The following is a 19,151-nucleotide window of genomic DNA, read 5'->3' on the forward strand; positions in this document are numbered from 1 at the left end:
GTAATAGTGAAAATTTGCAGAGGGATCAAGGAGAATGGAAATTGGGAAAAGTTCATTGTTGAGGTCATTGGAGAGTATAGTCTCAGTGGAGTAGTGCCATTGACTGTGAGGAATCAAGTGGGAGATGAGGAAGTGGGGGTAGAGCATGTAGACAGGACTTCAGAGAGAGAGAAAACATTTATTAGGCATTAAATCTATACCAAGAATTTTGCCAAGTGCTGGGAATAAATACAAGCAAAAAGTAGGAACAGCCTCTGTCCTTAAGGAGTTTACATTCTAGTGGGGAAAGACAACATATAAACAGGGACTGAAAATAGCAAATTGGACTAGGGGAGTAAGTTATTTGAGTCATCTACAGGATAAGGACTGTTGGGAGGGAAGTGAGACTAGAGCAGGAGTGATGGAGGGATAGAGCAAGAAGGAACAGATAAACTGGATGTCAAGTGAGAATGAAGAACAAGTTTAGGTCTAGCAGAAACAGAAGGGAAAAATACAAAGGTAAGGTTATCTGCCATTACAGGAAAATTTCAGAGTTTAGGATTATAGAGATAGTATAATGATAGGTGATTCTGAGATATTCTGTGGTCATCCTTTTGGGTAGCTCAAGTAGGATAAAAATATGTGACAGTCGTGTCAAGCTAAAATAGAAACAGATCCCTTGCAACTGCATATTGACATAGCAAACCACAAATTGACATTATGTTTTTAATTGTATTTTGTTAAACATTTCCCAATTGCATTTTCATCTAGTTCTGTTTGCACTGGGGAGATGGCCAGTGACTATGAGTTTGACACGTCTGCTCTGTCATAGTGATCGAGGTCGATGAACTTGTAGACTATAGTATCTAAGGGAATGTCAACATACATTTTGAAGTCATGAAATATGAGGGCAGGGATTAGGAGAATGACCTGTAGATGAGTAGGTATAGTAACTGGGCTGGGTGGTAGAGAGAGGCTGGTAAACCCCAGAGGACACAGACTGGATGTGGTGAGGAGCAAGGGTATTGCCTACTTCTGACATTTTGGGCCAGGAGAGATGACCAGGGATGCTGTGTAAGGGGTAAATTTAGGGTTTTTTTTTTTTTTAAGCTGGATATAAATTTAGTTGGTTGCCAGGGATTAATTCAAAATCCCAATAAAAATTCTCATCAGTTTGGGAATTTTATGGTGGTTTAATTACAATAGAAGAAAGAATTTAAGAATGAGAGAGAGGGAAAAGGATATAAGATTTCTCTGGCCTAGACTGAGCCAAGGGGAGTTCAGAGACCATATAGCCACGAGTTCTCCTTTGAGACGAGGGGCCTCCTAGAAGGATGGAATTTTTAGGAAAGGTAAAGGAAAAAATAGGAATCGGCCTAAACTCTGAGAGACCTTAGGGAAGACGCCTCACCTGACCCATGCCAAGATGCCAAGACACGAAAACACTGCCACAAGCCAAACCCAGACAAGAGCTGCAGGCACGCCAAGATGCCTAGCATGCTGCCACCAGTCACGTCTCCACCACGAAAGAGAGCCAGAACTACCACTATGTGAAAAGAGATCAGAGAGAGGAAGTGATGTGAAATATGTAGACTGTTTTTTACATCACTTCCTACATCTCACATGTACCAATGGTAGCTTAAGCTTGATTTAAGACAGCCCAGGGAATCTGTCAGTTATTTCTGATTTGTCATTTGCTAGCACATGTCTGTCATAAGCCATCCTTCTCAACACTTAATCCTTAAGTAGGGGTGTAGACATTCCTGTTTGTTAGACTAAGCAGGGTGGAGTAAATCTAAAATTCACAGTCTTCTAAAGGGAGGACACATTCCCAAGAACATGAGAATATGGAGAGAATGTGAGAGCAAGAGGGTAAGGATGAAAGGAAATTTGATGTGTTAATATTAGACAAAGTGCTCAGAAGGCACAGTGGAAGATAAGATAGAGGAGGTGATGAATAGGGAGTGCAAAGAAAAAAATACCTTAGTAGATCAATTAAATTACCAGGTTTCCTTGACTCCAAGAGTGCTCTATGTTACCTAGCTAGAAACACCTTAAGAACACAGAACAGGAAGCTGCCAGATGGCTCCTGGTATTGAGAGCCAGGCCTAAATATGGGAGTTCCTGGGTTCAAATGTGGACTCAGACACTTCCTAGTATGACTCTTGGCATGTCACTTACCCCCCATTGCCTAGCCCATATTGCTCTTCTGCCTTAGAACCAATACACATTATTCATTCTAAGACGGGAGGTAAGGATTAAAAAAAAAAAGATCAGAATTAGCAGAGGGGTGGGAACTTGCTTGCCATAGTGGGGATAGGGAGTAAGGACTAGTTAAATGGGTAACCCACTTTCTAAAGTCACATGTTGAATTTAATTGATTTGAATGATGGAGGGCAGTGTCTGATGGAATGATGGGAAAAGTCTTTTTTCTTTTCAAATCCTAGAGAACTGGGATGAAGAGGAATTTGTTAATTATAAGGTAAGGGTCCCTTTGAGGCATCCAGGAGTTTGAGTCAGACCCAGTGGGGTCAATACAGATGTCTGGGTCAGGAAATGGTAGTCAGGTCCTAAGGGACCTGACCAAACTCATATTTGGTGACAGTTCTTTTTTCCTTATTCTAAGGTTATAGGGGTTGAAAGATACCCAGAAGAGACTCTGTAGCCCCAATATCCGAGACCCTGATCCCTGACAGGGTCCTGACAGTGGCCTGTTGTGAGGGTGTAGGAAGGGAAAGGCTTTGGATTCCTCAGATTCAAAATAAGTTGGGTTCTGCTGCTATGCTTGGCATACATTCCAAGGAAGCCTCAAATCCAGTTCTCAGGAGGAGCCCCTTCTATCCTAGTTCTAGTTATGACAAACTATGGAATAGGTTCTGGAACAGAACTTAATGACAGCTTTGACTTCTCACCTATTTGGATTCTAGGTGGTGACCCCCCCAAAAAGAGTTTTTGTTGAGGTTTTGTTTAATGGAATTTACCATGTTGAGGTTAAAACCACCATAGTATTATTATGAAAATAGTTTTGATCTTGAGACTTAGTAAAAGGGGGGGCAGGGTGTTGTGCTTTACACTTTGAAAACCACTGTTTGATATGATTCCCTAAGGTCATGTCTCTTGCCTTAGTGATAATTTCACTAATAATTTCACACATAAACCGTTCCATCTTAGAATTTGTGAAAGAAGAGAGGAAGCTAGGGCATATTCTGACCTACATCCTGAATTTTAGGAATATTCAGATAAAGGATTTCATGGTTTAAAATTTTACTGGGGAAATTAACTCAGGATGTATAGGAGGCTTTCATGAACAAGATTCTGAAGACAGTCAACAGGTCACTGACCATTTTATTAAAAACTCACATGTACTAGACATTCTGCTAAGTATAGTTTCTGCCCTCAAGGAACTTATACTCTATGGGAGAGACAATAGCTAAACAACTACACACAGAAAAGGAGTGTGTGTGTGTGTGTGTGTGTGTGTGTGTGTGTGTGTGTGTGTGTGTGTCTAAAAATCTTTCTTTTGGCATGTAGCATTAAAAAATACAATATATAATTATATGCAGTAATATATACACACACATATATATATATATATAAATAAATTGGAAAGAGTTTCAGAGGAAAGGCACTCAAAGGGGTTTAGCAAAGTAAAGTGAAGATTTTCAGAAGGTGGGATTTTGGCTGAGACTTGAAGCTAGGAGGCAGAGGTGAGGAAAGAGCAATACAGATATCAGATGTGCCACAAGTTGAGAGGAGAATGATTTGTGGGAGAAACAACAAGTTACATTATAGAGTATATTGAGGGGAGTAAATCTATGTGGCACAGTGGATCAGTCGCCATGCCCATGAGTCAGAAAGACTCATCTTCTTGAATCTGGCCTCAGATACCAAGTCATTTAACCTTGGTGGCCTCAGTTTCCTCATCTGTAAAATGAACTGGAGAAGGAATTGGCAAACCGCTCTAGTATCTTTGCCAAGAAAACCCCTGAAAACTGAACTACAAAGTGTTGGAAGATTGGGAAAGGGAGGAAGGAATCAAATTTATGTAGTGCTTCAAAAGCCACACAGGGGATCCAAGTAGAATAATTCCATGAGGAGGGTCATATATCTAGAGTGGAAGGGACCTTATTTCCTTCCCTAACACATTTATATATACTTTTTTTTGCTTTTATACTAAAAAAAAAAGATCAGTTTCAGATTCTCTCCCTCTCAGGCCCTCTCCCACATGTTGAGAAGGCAAGCAATATTATATCCATCATATGTGGTCATCACATGCACTTTGAATAATTTTTTGAACTTAAACATCCCTCAAAAACTATTTCCATATACACAGCAGAACACATTAATTATATATGAAATATGTAAAAGCCATTTTATATGACTGAAAAAAAAGCTTATAATTGATGGAGGTGGGCAGTGACAGAAGCAGGATGCTTATAGTTAGCACTAGTTAAAGCATAAATTGTGAAATTGGCATAGTTAATCACTTAACTGCCATGTATCACCCATAGTAGCTTTGTAATGTTCCTTACCCTCCCTATGTTCCCTACCTAGATAAGGGCATTACAGGAGAGTAGCAAGATCTCTCCTATGCTGACAATGTGGGACAATGGAGGGAGTGGGACAATGGAGGGAGTATGGAAGACTGGAATTCTGGGGGAATCCCAGTGCGTGGCCCTTATTCCCTTTTTGGTGTCCTTATGTTATGTCAGACTCCAAAATATGCCTCCACCTGGACTTGTACCTTCCTCTACCCTCATTTTCTGGGTTTTTCTGCCTGGAATGCTCCAGAATGCCAAGTGGGAAAGGGTGGAGGATTCCCTGGAATGGGAGGTGACTAGCCCTCACACCCACAATAAATATGTAAACCTGGATCCACAGCTTGGGCCTCGCCATCAGCATCATTTATTAACCTAGGTCATTTCACCACCTTAAACCTGAACTTCTTTTAATAGACACTTTAATATCTCTGAACAGAACGGAATTTGGAGCCTCCAATTCTTTGGGCAAGATCTAGCTACAAACTTTGGTGTGATTTCCCACAACATAATAAATCCCACATATTGCTTTTGAGCTTGTCCTGCATTTCTGTGCTTACTTTTGACTTCCTTTTCTTTTTTATATATGACTATAAAAATAAAAAATGTTTTGATGGTTCCTCCTTTTGGACAAAGTCTTGTTAGTCCTCCCTTTTGTCTCCACCCTGCTCCCAACTAAAAAAAAGGGAAGGAAAAAACTATGCCAAGCATAGTCAAGCAGAATGAATCCAAATAGTTGCCCAAAATGTCTATCTGTTTCTGTACGAGTCCGTCCACCCACTCATCTCTGAAGATGTAGAAAACTTGTTTCATCAAAAGGGCTCCGAGGACATGGATGGATCAGAAGTTCTGACCTGTTTCAAAGCTATTTTTCCTTGCAATGCCCAAACACGCATGTGTGTAGTGTATGTATGTATATACACTACACACATGCACATGCTTTCCTTCCCAGGCTCTCTGTCTGTTTCTCTCTGTTTCTCTCTCGTCTCTGCCTCGCTCTCGCTCTCTCGGCTCTCGTCTGCCTCCTGCTCATACTTTTCTCGGAGCCGAGCCCAGGGATCAGTGTGACCTAGTCCTTAGGCTATGTCTTTCTGGCAGGATACTCCACTTTACCAAACAGACTAGAAGTCTGTCAACTCAGACTTAAGCCAGAATCGTGCAGACTTCAGCAGGAGCCAGGCAAACGCGCGAAGAAGAGAGACAGAAAAGAGTGGGAAGAAGAAGCCAAGAGGGGCACTGGCTACAAAGGGCAGCGGAGGGCCGGGAAGGTAGCTATTACCTCCCGTGCTATTATCCTTGCCTCGGTTGGTGGCTCTTATAAGCCAACGCCCGCTGCCGGGGATCTTTTTTTCTTTCCCACAGACCCCGAGGTCACAAGGGTTGGGAGGACTCCAGCTTCGCGGGCTGCGCCCTGTGGCCATTCCCCCTAGCACAGCGGACAGCGCCTAACAGTTGGCTCTCTCACTCCGAGGCTAGGGTGGCGGCCGGGGTGTGGGGAGGGCGGGAGAAGAGACCGGATCAACTTTTCCTTTTCGGCCCTCTGGGGTCTTCCTTGTTCTGCCAGGCATGGTCGCAAACCGCCACTTGCCTGTGTCTCCTTGGGGTCCGGCCGGCGCTGGGGGCCAGGGACCGCCGTGGGAACTGGGAGAAGAGCTCCCGGAGCCGTCTCCGCAGCCGCCAGCCTCGGGTCCCGCCGGCTACCCGCAGAAACTGGCCGAGGTGCTGAGCAGCCAGTACGGGCTGAATGTGTTTGTGGCTGGGTTGTTGCTGATGTTCGCCTGGGCAGTGCACGCCATGGGCATCGGCAAGGGCGACCTTCTCTCCTACGTCATTACCCTCATGCTCATCCAGCTCCTGTGGATGCTGTGGTACGTGGCTCGGAGCTACACGCAGCGAAGGCTCATTCGGGAGAAGGACACTCACGCGGGGGCCCGCTGGCTGCGGGGTGAGTACTTCGCCTCGTCCCAGCCCCCCTGAGGGATGGAGGTCGGGAGGATTTACAGGGGAGGGGTTCTCTGTTCTACTTGGGCACATCAGAGCATCCTGGAAGTCCTTTTCATAGTTAATTCTACTTCAGAAGTACAGAGGAATTCCAGTTGGGAGAGACCTTCGAAGTCCTCTGCGGTGGAAAGGGGATAAGGGTGGTGGTTTGGGAGTTGGAGGACCTGCATTTGAATCCCTATCATCTATTTTACTACCTATGTGGCCTTGGCCAAATCGCTCAGGTTCCTTGGATCTCAGTTTCCTCATCTGTAAAAAATCAGGGCTAGGTGATTTAAGCTTCTGTGTAGCACTAAATCCATGAGCCTATGATCAGCTAGCCTAGGAGTTCCATGGATAAATTTAAAACACGACGTCTTTATTTCAATATAATCAAATTCCGTTGTAATTCTTTATATCTTATTTTATGAATTTAAAACCATTCTGAGAAGAGGTCCAGAGGACTTCCAAGATTTCCAAGGGGGTACATAACACACAAAAAGACTACAAATCCCTGAACTAGACCAGTACCCTCATTTTACAGGAGAGGAAGCTGAGGCTCAAAGAATTGAAGTGACTATCCGGAAGGAAGAAATACCAAAGCTCATATTTGAACCTAGGACTTCAGTGCCAGTGTGCTTTGCACTGCATAGTAGTTTTATTTCTGTCGGTCCTTTCTGCACTGACTTAAACAGATGAATTTACTGAATTTCTGTGGCTGATACGTCCCCCCCCCCCATCAATTTGCTGATGTTCAGTTTCTCTGCACTTAGACTGAATCTTGTTTGACAGGGGAGACTGTCACCTGGCCATACTAGAGGCTTAGTAGGACTACCAGATTTTGGGCTCCACCAGCAGGTCCTTTGACATCCCACAGTCATCTGGGTACTCAGTATTTCTTTTGTTATAAATCCATTTACAAACTATTTTATAAGGTGCTAGTATGGCAAGGAATTCAAATATCACATTTTCTGTTTCATTGGTGAAGACAAATTTCATTTGTCTACAGTCACACATCTAAGTTAGCAGCATAGGTCAGCCCAGACCTTCTGGCTCCAAGTCTAATGTTTGTCCAATACACCTGATCCTGCCAGGCTGGAAAGGCTAAGGATTGCCTGTTGTCTGTCATAAGAAACTAACCCAACTAAGGGGAGACAGGTTCGTCCCCAGAGGGTGTGTGTGTTTGTGTGTATGTGTGTGTACATGCTTGTGTGAATATTTTCAGCCACAGAAAGTCAAGAATACCGTCTGAGGTTAAGACATGAGTCATCTCCTGCCTTAGCCTATAGAGTATAGACCAAATCATAAATTCTTAAAATATCCAAGGATTTATCTCTTTTATTTATTAGTTTCCATTCTAGATCAGGAATTTTTAAACTGGGGATTGTGAACTTGGTTTTTTAATATTTTGATAACTTTATTTCAATATTATTGTTTCCCTTTTTAATCCTATATATTTTACTTTATGCATTTGAAAACATTATTCTGAAAATGGGTCCATAGGTTTCACCAGAAAGGAGTGCCTGGCATATAAAAGGTTAAGAACTTAAGCTATAAAAATGATCCCTAACATTGCTCAGGTAGAAGAGGTGATGGTTGGGGTGGATGGGAGAGAAGGGTGGTTACAGGAGTCTATTGTGTTTTTTATTTTCCCCCTTACATGCATTTAAAAAATTACAATGAGAGAATGGTGGACATAGAGGACACCTTAATAATAATAATAGCATTTATATATCACTTTAAGCTTTGCAGAGTACTTTACATAGGCTATCTCAACTTGTTTTATCCTTACAATAACCCTATAAGGTAGGCGTTAGTATTTTCCCTATTTTATAGATGAGGAAACTGAGGATAGAAGTTAAATGTCTTGCCCAGGGTCACACAGCAAGTAAATGACTGAGTCAGGATTTGAATGCAACTTTGCTTGACTTTAAGTATGCTACTCTATACCTAGTTAGAATAGGGAGTGCATAAAGGGGAATGATATAAAAAGAGATTAGGACAGTTGATGGGAGCCAGATTTTATAAGTTTTTTTAAAATGCCAGGCTGAGGAGTTTATAGTTTATATTTTGTCCTAAAGGCAATTAAATCAATGATAAATTTTAAGTGTGTGTGTGTGTGTGTGTGTGTGTGTGTGTGTGTTGTATCTCTAACTTTATGTTCTATCTCTAATTCTGGTCTGATTACTCATATTCTGTTCTGACCAGAATTAGATATAGAACACATGTTTTCATATATGCATATATATACATATATATACATATAATCAGACCAGAATTAGAGATAGAGCACATTTTTTCATCATGAGTCCTTTGGTTGTCTTAGATCCTGGTATTGATCAGACTAGCCAAATCTTTTACAGCCATCATTACGTTACTGATCATCATTACAGCAATGCTTTTATTGTGCACAATGATCTTCCAGTTCTTCCAACTTCACTTTGCATCAGTTCATATAGGTCTTGCCATGTTTTTCTGAAACCATTCCCTTGGTATTTCTTTTAGCACAATCCTACTCCATCACAATTGTGCCCTAACTTGTTTGGCCATCCCCCAATTGAGGGCTTGAGGGCAGAAGTAATTTTATTTTTGTCTTTTTAAATCAACTTTCATACATAGTAGGTGCTTCATAATTATTTATTGACTGACAAATTGATTGAATGGGACTCAGCAGATCTAAATCTTAATACAAATTATTTAGGGCACAATAATCTTACTGTGCTACAGGTCTGGCCATGTCAGTCCTCTGTTCAAAAATCTTCAGTAGCTGCTGGAATACTACTTTGCCATGAGAAATGATGAGCAACCTATTTTTTTTTAAATGGAAAGACCTACATGAATTTATGAAAAGTGAAATGAGTAGGACCAAGAGAAAATGATATGCAGCTACAGAAATAATGTTTGAAGAATAACTTGTATAGGTCTACCTCCAGGGAAAGAACTGATAAAAACAAAACAAAACAATAAGACCATAGTTTATATTTACTTTTTTTGTTTTTTGGTCAAGTGATTCCTTCTCTAGTGTGGTAAGGCAAGGGAGGGAGGGAGAAAGATACCTGGAACCTTTAAAGTAACAAATGAACAAATTAGCAAAAAGAAAAAAAAATCACCAGTGGCTCCCTATTTCCTTTATGATAAAATTAGTCCCCTTAGTCTCCTTTAAAGCACTCTGCAACCTGACCCATACTTTTCTAGCTTTACTTCACAATCCTCATCTTCAAAAAGCCTACATTTTAGCCAAAGGACCTCCAGCTATTTTCCAAGCTTGGTATTCTATCTCTTACTTCCCAGTGCTCATTCAGGTAGTCCCATATGCCCGGTATGTTCTCCCTCTCCTTACTCCAAGATGGTGTATCACAGCGCCTTCACCACAAGCTGTTTCAACTCCCTATTGCTTGTGTTGGCACTATCTACATCTCACAGTCTTATTTATAGGCATCATTTGGAAAGAAAGCCAAGAATTCTTCCAGGATTCACACTAAAATATATGAGAATCCAAACTGAGAAATTTTAATTTAATCAGTTTTCACAAGGTGTAATGGCTTCAACTTTATAGCAATTCAGCATTAGTGAATGTACTCCATCTAATTAGTCAGCTACTACTTATCTTTTTAAAAATAGTTTTTTTTTAAAAATCCTTACCTTCTATCTTAGAATTGGCAGAAGAATGGTAAGGTCTAGGCAATGGGGGTTAAGTGACTTTCCCAGGGTCACACAGCTAGGAAGAGTCTGAGGTCAGATTTGAACTCAAGAACTCCCATCTCTGAGCCTGACTCTCAATCCACTGAGCAACCCAGCTGTGCCCTTATCTTTTTAAAATGATCAGGAGAGGCAGTGTGGGATAATGAGAAGAGCCCACAACTAGTCAGAAAACCTGTGTTCTAAACTGAGCTCTGTCACTAACTAGCTGTATGACCTTGGGCAAAGTCACTTTCCCTCAGCTTGGAAAGGAGATGATGATGCAGGGTGTACTGCACAGAATTACTGTAAAAAAAAACCAAAACCCAAAACTTTTTAAAAATGGTAAAGTATTACATAAATTGTGTTATTAGTAGTCTTTAGGGATTTTATGAAGGATTTGAATGCCCTAAACGAAAGGGGGAGAATTCCCTTCTTCCTCCCTTTCCCCCTTTTAATACTCTTCTATTGACCTGAATGAGCAGAGGTAAGCCCTGGGAAAATTATGCATTAAGCAAAGTGAATCTCTGATGGCAACGGATTCCTCTATCTGTGCACATTCACCTGCTACAAAGGATTCCAGTGCGTGGTGAAACACCTTAGTCTGACATCTCTGAGTAGTTTCTTTCTATGTACTGAATCTACATCTGTTATCCCTCTATATGCAATCAGTGCATTGTGTGGCCATGGGCAGAATTTCAAAATTGTGAAAGGAAACTTAAAAGACAACTTAGCAAATCTATATCTAAACAAGAATCCTCTCAGCAACATAACCAAAAATGATCATTCAACTTTGACTGAAAGTCCTTTAGTGAAGGGAAACTTGCTACCTCCCAAGAAGGTCTATTTGACTTCTAGATGATTTTAATTGGGTGTATGGGATGTTCCAGGAAGCCTAGAAACTCTGGTGTGAGGACTTGCTTAACCCTTTTTAGGGCTGCTCATCCACCTTTGATGACTACCTGTCACCTGACTCTCACTTGTGGCTCCAACAAGATGTAGCATGTGCAGTGGTCACCCCTCAGATGGGTCAAACCAGGATGAGGACAACTGAAAGCCTCAAACCCATCAGTGACTTGGGGAGGGTGGTGAAGACTTCTCTTGGCACTATATGCAGATGAGAACAATTTGTTCCAATGGTTGACTGAAGCAGGAGCTATGGAGTGCTTAGAGCTTGGTCAAGCATCAAAGATGCCAACGTCATCCAATGCTTCTCAGGCCATAACCAGATTGATTTCTGGTAGAGGTAAGCATGAGTAACTGGAAGAAAAATCCTTTGCCATTTGAACCCATGCCTTTGTCAACAGTAAGCTTTTGTCTTGCTATTGGACTTGGATGACTTTGGAAGAGAGAGTGAGCCCAATGACTTTGTGCAACTCTGCCTCACTTAAATTGAATTCATGCTCAAGACATTCATCACCTCATGATGTCATTGGTCCTCTTCAAAAACAAAGAACCAACAACTACAATTGTTATAAAGATTTTCCTATATTGAGGTAAAAATTGTCATTTTCCCAGTTCTACTCATTGCTTCTACTTCTTTCCTCGAAGACCAAGTCAAATCTTTACTTTCATCTTCCTTGATAGCCCTTCAGATATTTGAGGACAGAAAGCAAGGGAGAATTACTTGGAAATTCTTTGTATATGTTAAAGTGCTATATACATGTAAACTGTTAGTATTATTTTGTCTACTCTAAGTCTTTTCTTCTCCAGGATACACAGCCCCTTGATCCTGGGAATTGTCATTTTTATTGTAGCATCTCAGGAACCATCATTATCCCGATTACCTTTTTGAGATCCTTTCCATTTTTTGATGTCATTAAAACATGGTACACAGAAGTAGGCATAGTATTTTGAATGTAGGCCAACTAGGACAAAGTACAATAGAATATCACCTGCATAGTCTCAGTGACTTCTTTTAATTCATTCTCACATTTTATTTGCTTTTTTGACTAACATCACACTATTGACTCACATTGAAAATGCCATCTAAATATTTTTTTTGGGTGAAGTTTGTTTAGAATTCTCCCATTTTTTTGCTTATATAATTGATTTTTGGGACCAAACATTCTACATTCATTCCTACTAAATTTCATCTTATTAGATTCAATTAAACATTCTACATTCATTCCTACTAAATTTCATCTTCTTAGATTCAATTTAACATTCCAGCCTATTCTGATTTAGTGTAAGTTAGTTCTCTCTTCTAAATAGCTGGATAGATTTCAATCTGATAAGAATGCTACTCATGCCCAAAATCATTGATAAAAATGGTAAAGAACACATGGCCAGCACACATCTAGGCTGGATTCCATTAGAGAACAATTTCTGGGCTGACATTGAACTGTTCGTGATTACTCTTTGGGTTTGACTATTCAATGAATTCGGAATCTACTTTTTTTGTTGTTGTCTAACCCACATCTTGCCATCATTAACACAAGAGCAAGATATTTTTTTAAATGTTTTGCTAGCTATATCTATAACATTTCCCTGGTCCAACAGATTAATAACCTTGATGTCCACTAACCATTATTTTAATAATACATTCTAATATTTTGCCAAGAATCAGTCATCCTCACATCTTATTCCTTTTCATAAAATTGTGACATCTTCTCTATTTCTGAAGAACTCTTCTTCTGCATTATCTTCCATAATTAAATAAGAGTGGCTCAGAAGCTAGGGTGTTCTGCTTTCTTTTTTGTACCCTATAATATAGTTCATCATAGGCTATCGACTTGAAATCATCAGAGGCTCCTGGATTGGGAGGCACAATCAGGGTTGTTCAAGGATATCTATGTGCACTTACCATCTATCTAAATAAAGATCACTAGATATTGCAATGAATAGAGCTCTGGACTTGAAGTCAAGAAGACCTGAGTTTAAAGCTCAAACACTTTCAAAGATGTGTGAGCCTAGGCAAAGCACTTAACTCCTGTTTGCTTCAGTTTCCTCAACTGTAAAGTAGGGATAGTAATTGGACCTATCTCACAGGCTTGTTGTCAAGAGCAAATGAAATAATATCTATAAAGTGCCTAGCACGATGCTTGTACATAGTTGGTGTTTAATAAATGTTTGTTAGCTTCCATTTCCTTTTTTTCTTGGGTTTAGTACTTTCAAGTCCAAAGATCATTTTCCTAGAAATAGAAGATAAAAGGAAAGTGAGTTAAGCAGCTCTGCCATAATAAACGCTTGTTCCATTTCTCCTTTTTTATCTGTTATGTCTAAATCATAATCTCACCCAACTCTCATAGCAGCCCTATCCTTTTGTTTTATTCCTCCTATCTCCAGGAAAGCTAAAACTTCATTTTTGTTGTCCTGGACGGTTTTTTGGTTTTTTTTGTGAAGAACCTCATCTTTGAGGCAATATTATTCTTAGAGGACAATACCATGATATACTTTTCTTTATTTCCCCTATTCTATATGTCTTTTTAAAGCTATTTATTTAGAAGGAAAACAAATAATTTAATAAGGCAGGGGTTAGAAATGACATGATGAAAACTGAGAACATTTTTTGCTAGTACACTAAAAAGATCTCCCTGGGACTTTTACTACCATGCTAACATAAGGAAGAAGACTCTTTTCAGCTCTAGATCTATGATCTTATGGTGCTAAGGGGAGAAGAATACGGTTTGTAGAAGACAAGATCTAAGACAATTCCAAAGAGGGAATTTTGTCAATGTTTTCACAACACTTATGACAAAACATCCTTTAGACTTCTTTGCCTCATTAATAAATCACATTTTCATATAGGTAAAAATTCTGGCTGTTTTTTTTCCCAAAGAAAATTCAAATACCATGATTTTCAAAATCTCCAGAGTTTTATAGATACCCCACTTTTATGTATAAGATTTTAGGAGTTTTGCTACTTTGTAATATTTAATTCTTCATTTGCATCCAAACATCCCATGTTTGGAGCAAGAGAGTAAAAAAAGATTGACTTATTCAATTTCTTCAGTTGACATGTAACTTTGCAGAGGGCTTGGTAAGACATCACCATATTCCTTCTGGAGATCTCTAATTGGAATTAATCAGTCATACGTATATGGGATGGATCAACATAGATTTTCAGCAAAAGAGAGTGCTGAAATTTGCTTTTCAGAATCAAGTCACTTCATCCAGATAATTTAACCTAATCAGGTTAAATCAGGTTGGTTCTTTTTCTTATCAAGTTTTCATCTTCTTCAGAACTTGCTCAATTCTATACTTCTTGAAGTCTCAAGTTCCTTGCTAAGCCCAGAGACTCCATAGAATATATCTTGGCAGGTTCAGGGTGGGAGACTGAATGGAAGCTTGGGTCAGCCACACCAGAATTACTACTCCCTTTGTCAACTCTCCTGTCCTCAGTTCTAAGATAGTCTCCAAATCTATTTTACAGCACTATTGGTCAATGAGTTAACTTGTGCATCCGTATGGGGCTTTTCACACTGTTCTTTTTCTTCCTCTTTGTAATTGGGTTTCAAAAATCTTCACAGTTGAGTATTTTCTTTAGTGTAGTGTTGTCCAAGTTCTGTAAATCTCTGCTGCTTGGTAAAATTTCTAAGTGATGTCTTTGGTTCTTAAATCACATTCATTCTCTCTTTTAAAAAATCCATACCTTCTGTCTTAGACTCAATATTAAGTTCTAAGGCTGGGCAATTGGTGCTAAATGGCTTGACCAGTCACACAGCTAGGAAATGTCTGAGGCCAAATTTGAACTCAGGATCCCCTGACCCCAGATCTGGCTCTCTTTATCCACTGAGCCACCTAAGTGCTCCTCTGACTCATTTTTAAAATTTGTTTTTACATGGAAGTCCTTATTAAAAAAAAAAAGCAATTCTTCATCTCCTCTCCCCCAATATGGAAAGCCTGGAAAGAGCTATTCTTTGAACTGGTTTATCTTCCCTTCTAGAAAGGACAATAGCCTACACTTTGAGCACAACTCCTTGGCCACGGAAGAGAGAAAAACAATTTAGACTTCATTCAGATCACTACCGAATTCCTCCTGATTGCCATATTTTAGGGAAGCAAAATCATCTTTTTTTTCCCCTCAAATCTTTTCTGGTCACTTCCATTAGATAACATAGAAACTGTAGGAAGTCATGTTCCTTCTCTGGGCCTCAGTTTCCTCATTTATAAAATAAAGACTTTGGACTAGGTGATTTTTAAGTTTTCTTCTGGCTCTAAAATTGATTCTCAGCTCCTTAATATTTATTGAACACCTTCCTTGAACCCCTAAAAAATATAATTCTTGTGTTATAGGAAATCAAGAGTAAATAATACAAGACAGAATTTGCAAAATTTTCTACCCTGAGCTCTTTGCTTGAAGGGTCCTGCCCTCAGTCAGTGGTCAGACAAGGAAGCATTTGAGAGGAGTGTTGGATTTGGAGTCAGAGAGCCTGAGTTCAAATCATGGGTTTGTTTCAGGCAAGTCCTTTAATCTCTAAGGACTTCAGTTTCCCTATTGATACAATTAGGTGATTGGACCAGATAGATGATAGCAAGACAGCTTTTAGCTCTAAATTGATGATATTTTGTGATAAATCAACCCTAAATTAATTACTGAGAACTAGAGTCATCTAACATCTTAACATAAAGCAATGAAACTCACATGTGGGAATTCTAGAATCCGAGTCTTTCTAGTAGGGAAGATATTTTTTGGTTGGGGGGGGGGGAGGCTTTTCTCCAAATATGCCATATAGAAAGGTGGAAATAGAGACATATGTTCCTAGGGGACTACACTAGCATCTGAATTCTGCAGCTTGAGGACCTGGATTGAGAGGCACAATCAGGGTTGTTTAAGGATATCTATGTGGAATTGTCTACAGTTATGGCTTGGTAGTATGACCATGGTATTTTCTCATGGGAGTAGAAATCACTGCATGGTTGATTCTATGGCGAGAAAAGTCTTTTGACTTGTAAAGTCAGGTCCTGTGGGAGAAAATTTCCACTGACTTTCCTGTTTTCTGAAGTGCAATGGATTCTTTTTCCTCTTCTCCAAAGACTGAATTTTATCCAGGATTACTCATTTCTCAGGCTATCTAGTCTTCTTGGGAATTGTGGTCTAGGGTGGAGAAAAGATTGAGCCAGTGAAAATATTGGTATAGGAATACTGCCATTTATACTTTTCTGCTTCTTTATGATACCTAGATCCCAGAGTCATAGACTATCCCAGCTAGAAGGGCCCTACAGCTGACATGAGTTTATCCTTCCCATATTATGTGTGAAAAACTGGAGGTTTTTCATAAGGTCACACAGCTAGTAAGTTATAAAGTATGAATTCAAAAGGTTTTCTCATTACAAGTTCATTTTTTTACATTATATCATACCACTAAAGAGTCTTTTTTTTTTCAGTTTTAAGTCTTTTTTTTTTAAATTAAATTTTCAGGTCCGAATTTTCTCCCTTCCACCATCCACCATCCCTTGCCCCTACACTGAGAAAGCAAGAAAAATAAAGCCCATTCTGATAGACAAGCAAATAAATCCCAAATTAGTCATATTAGAAAAAACCCACAATCCTGCCCTGCCCCCCCATCATAATTCTCTTTCTATACTCTGATTCTATCACCTTTCTATAGCATGTTTCATCATGAGTCCTCTGAAATTGCATTTGGCCATTATGTTGATCAATGTCTTTCAAAGTTGTTTTTACTTTATTGTTATTACACAAATTGTTCTGGTTTCCCTTTTTATCATCTCATGTAAATCTAACTAGATTTATTTGAAACTATCCTCTTCATTATTTCTTATAACACAATAGTATTCCATCACATTCATATGCCATAATTTGTTCAGCCATTCTCCAGTTGATGGACAGCTCCTAGTTTCTAATTCTTTGTCACATTACAAAAAGAACTGCTAGAACTATTTTTGTACAGATGGTTCCTTTTCCTGTTTCTTTGATCTCTTTACTTAATAGCAATATTTCTGGGTTGAAGGACAGTTTAATAATTTTTTGGCCATGGTTCCAAATTGCTTTCCAAAGAATTGTTGGACCAGCTCACAAGTCCACAACTGCATCCCCACAGTCCCATCGGTATTTGTAAATTTGATAGGTGTGATATCAAAGTCTTCATGTAGATTTTTTGTGTTAAATAATTTCCAAAAAATAGAAAACCATTTCAGAGTGACTTTTCAGGATGATCCTAGGGAATATATAGGTACAGAGTGATAGAATGTTAGTTGGAAGGAACCCAAAGAGTCATCTTGTGCACATTTTCTCATTTTATTGATGAGGAAACTGAGGCTCAAAGAGCTCAAGGGACTTTCCCATGGTCCCAGGTATAATTTGCAGAGCTATCATCAATTTACTACTATTATCTCAATCTCATATTCCATGACTGATACTCTATTAATACTTTGAAAGATGAGTTTGGCCAATCTGGATCGCATTTCATTCCTGGTTTATAAAGGGTCTTTATGAATTGTTGTGCCCAAACAGTTCATCACCTGATGGCAAACCCTCTGGTGATGAGCTTCCCTATGCTTAATGATCTTGTCACCTGTCTGTATATTCCAGCTCAATCGAAAACACCATGACCCAGGCTCTGCTGTTTGTGAAGAAACAGTCACCTCCGCATCTGGAGGAGGCATTAGAAGAAAACTTTAGTAGAGGAGTCAAGGCCTGAATTGTATATATTTCTTGTTTTTTTCAAAACAGTAAGCCACGGCAGCTAGATAGCACAGTAGAGAGAGTGTTAGACCTGGAGTCAGGAGGTCCTGGGTTCAAATGTTCCCTGAGACACTTTCTAGCTTTGTATCCCTGAGCAAGTCACTAAACCCTCATTGTCTAGCCCTTCCCTCTCTTCTATCTTAGAATTGACACTAAGGCAGAAGGTAAGGGTTAAAAAACCCCAAAATAATGTATATAATAAGCACAGTCTTTACACATATACGTATGTGTATTGTGGAAGAGGCATGAAGAAAGAGAGGATTTACAAGACAAACTAAGCTTGCAACACAAGAGTAAAGGACCTCAGTTGTCAATCAAGGTGAAGATTCCAAAATAGAATGTTCCCAGGAAAGGCAGTTGGAGCCTGGCCAGAGGAGGTGAACTGAGGAAGTTTTTCTCTGGGGTTTCTGACCAAGGGAGACTGGCTTCGTCTATCCTAGGTTGAAGGACCTTTGGGGGGGCTTATGGAATTAATCTGAGAAGAAATTAACTTTTGTTGGTGGCTTTGTGTAATTGGAAGAAGAAAGAAGATTTAGCGGTTGTCCTTCATCTCTCTGACTGTCTCTGTGTCACAGCTGTGGCAGGACTGACATTTTCTATAATCCTCCTAATTCTCCTTATAGATTAGGGACACCCCTATCCCTCTCACTTCAATCCCCATCCTGTTGTTCCCAATAAACCCCCTTACTTGAGAAAGGAAAAGAAAGGAGTTTTTCCTCACAAATCTCACAGTCCACTCAGGGGGAGGGGCAAAGCCAAAAGGCTTCAAGAAGAGGGTGGTTAAGGGAGGTGAGGGAGGAGGAGGTTAGGAAATATCTTGATCTATTAGCCATCAATTGTGATCAATAGGCAACCTTAGTAACCCCTCTAGCAGCATCTCTCTATCTCTCAGAAGTACTTCTATCTCCATTATAACAACTAGGCATCTTGAGGTTTCCCCTAGTTTCTTTCTAGTCACAAGCCAGAGTATCTGCAGTTATTGTAACTAGAAATAGCTCCAGCAGATTATCTCTTCTATTACAATATAATATATAGTTTTGAGAGGGCTTAAAGCACTATGAATATGTATATAGAGCACTTAAAGCACTATATATGTGTGTCTATAGAGTATTATTATGTGTGTATGTATATTTTAAATATATATAATATATATAATTTAAGAATTACAAAGTGCTTTACCTTAATGATTTCATTTGAACTTTACAACCATCTTGTGAAGAAAATACTACAAGGTAACCCAAAAATCTTAGTGCAGCTAAAGATATTAAAACATAAAACTGCCCCAAGACTCTTGGGACATTGTGTATAGTTATTAATCTACCTATTTT

At 39.5% G+C, this 19,151-nt stretch overlaps 1 protein-coding gene across 1 annotated transcript in view; it reads left to right on the forward strand.

Moving 5' to 3' along the window:
• Positions 1-6,034: 6,034 nt before the first annotated feature.
• The window catches only part of OTOP1 (otopetrin 1), a 44,197-nt gene continuing 31,080 nt past the window's right edge, over positions 6,035-19,151 (forward strand). The window contains exon 1 of the mRNA XM_056802422.1: positions 6,035-6,462. Within this exon, the coding sequence (XP_056658400.1) occupies positions 6,084-6,462 (379 nt within the window). The 5' untranslated portion in view covers positions 6,035-6,083. The remainder of the gene's footprint in view (positions 6,463-19,151) is intronic.

Source organism: Monodelphis domestica, chromosome 6, assembly GCF_027887165.1.
Source record: "Monodelphis domestica isolate mMonDom1 chromosome 6, mMonDom1.pri, whole genome shotgun sequence".
Lineage (NCBI taxonomy): Eukaryota > Metazoa > Chordata > Mammalia > Didelphimorphia > Didelphidae > Monodelphis > Monodelphis domestica.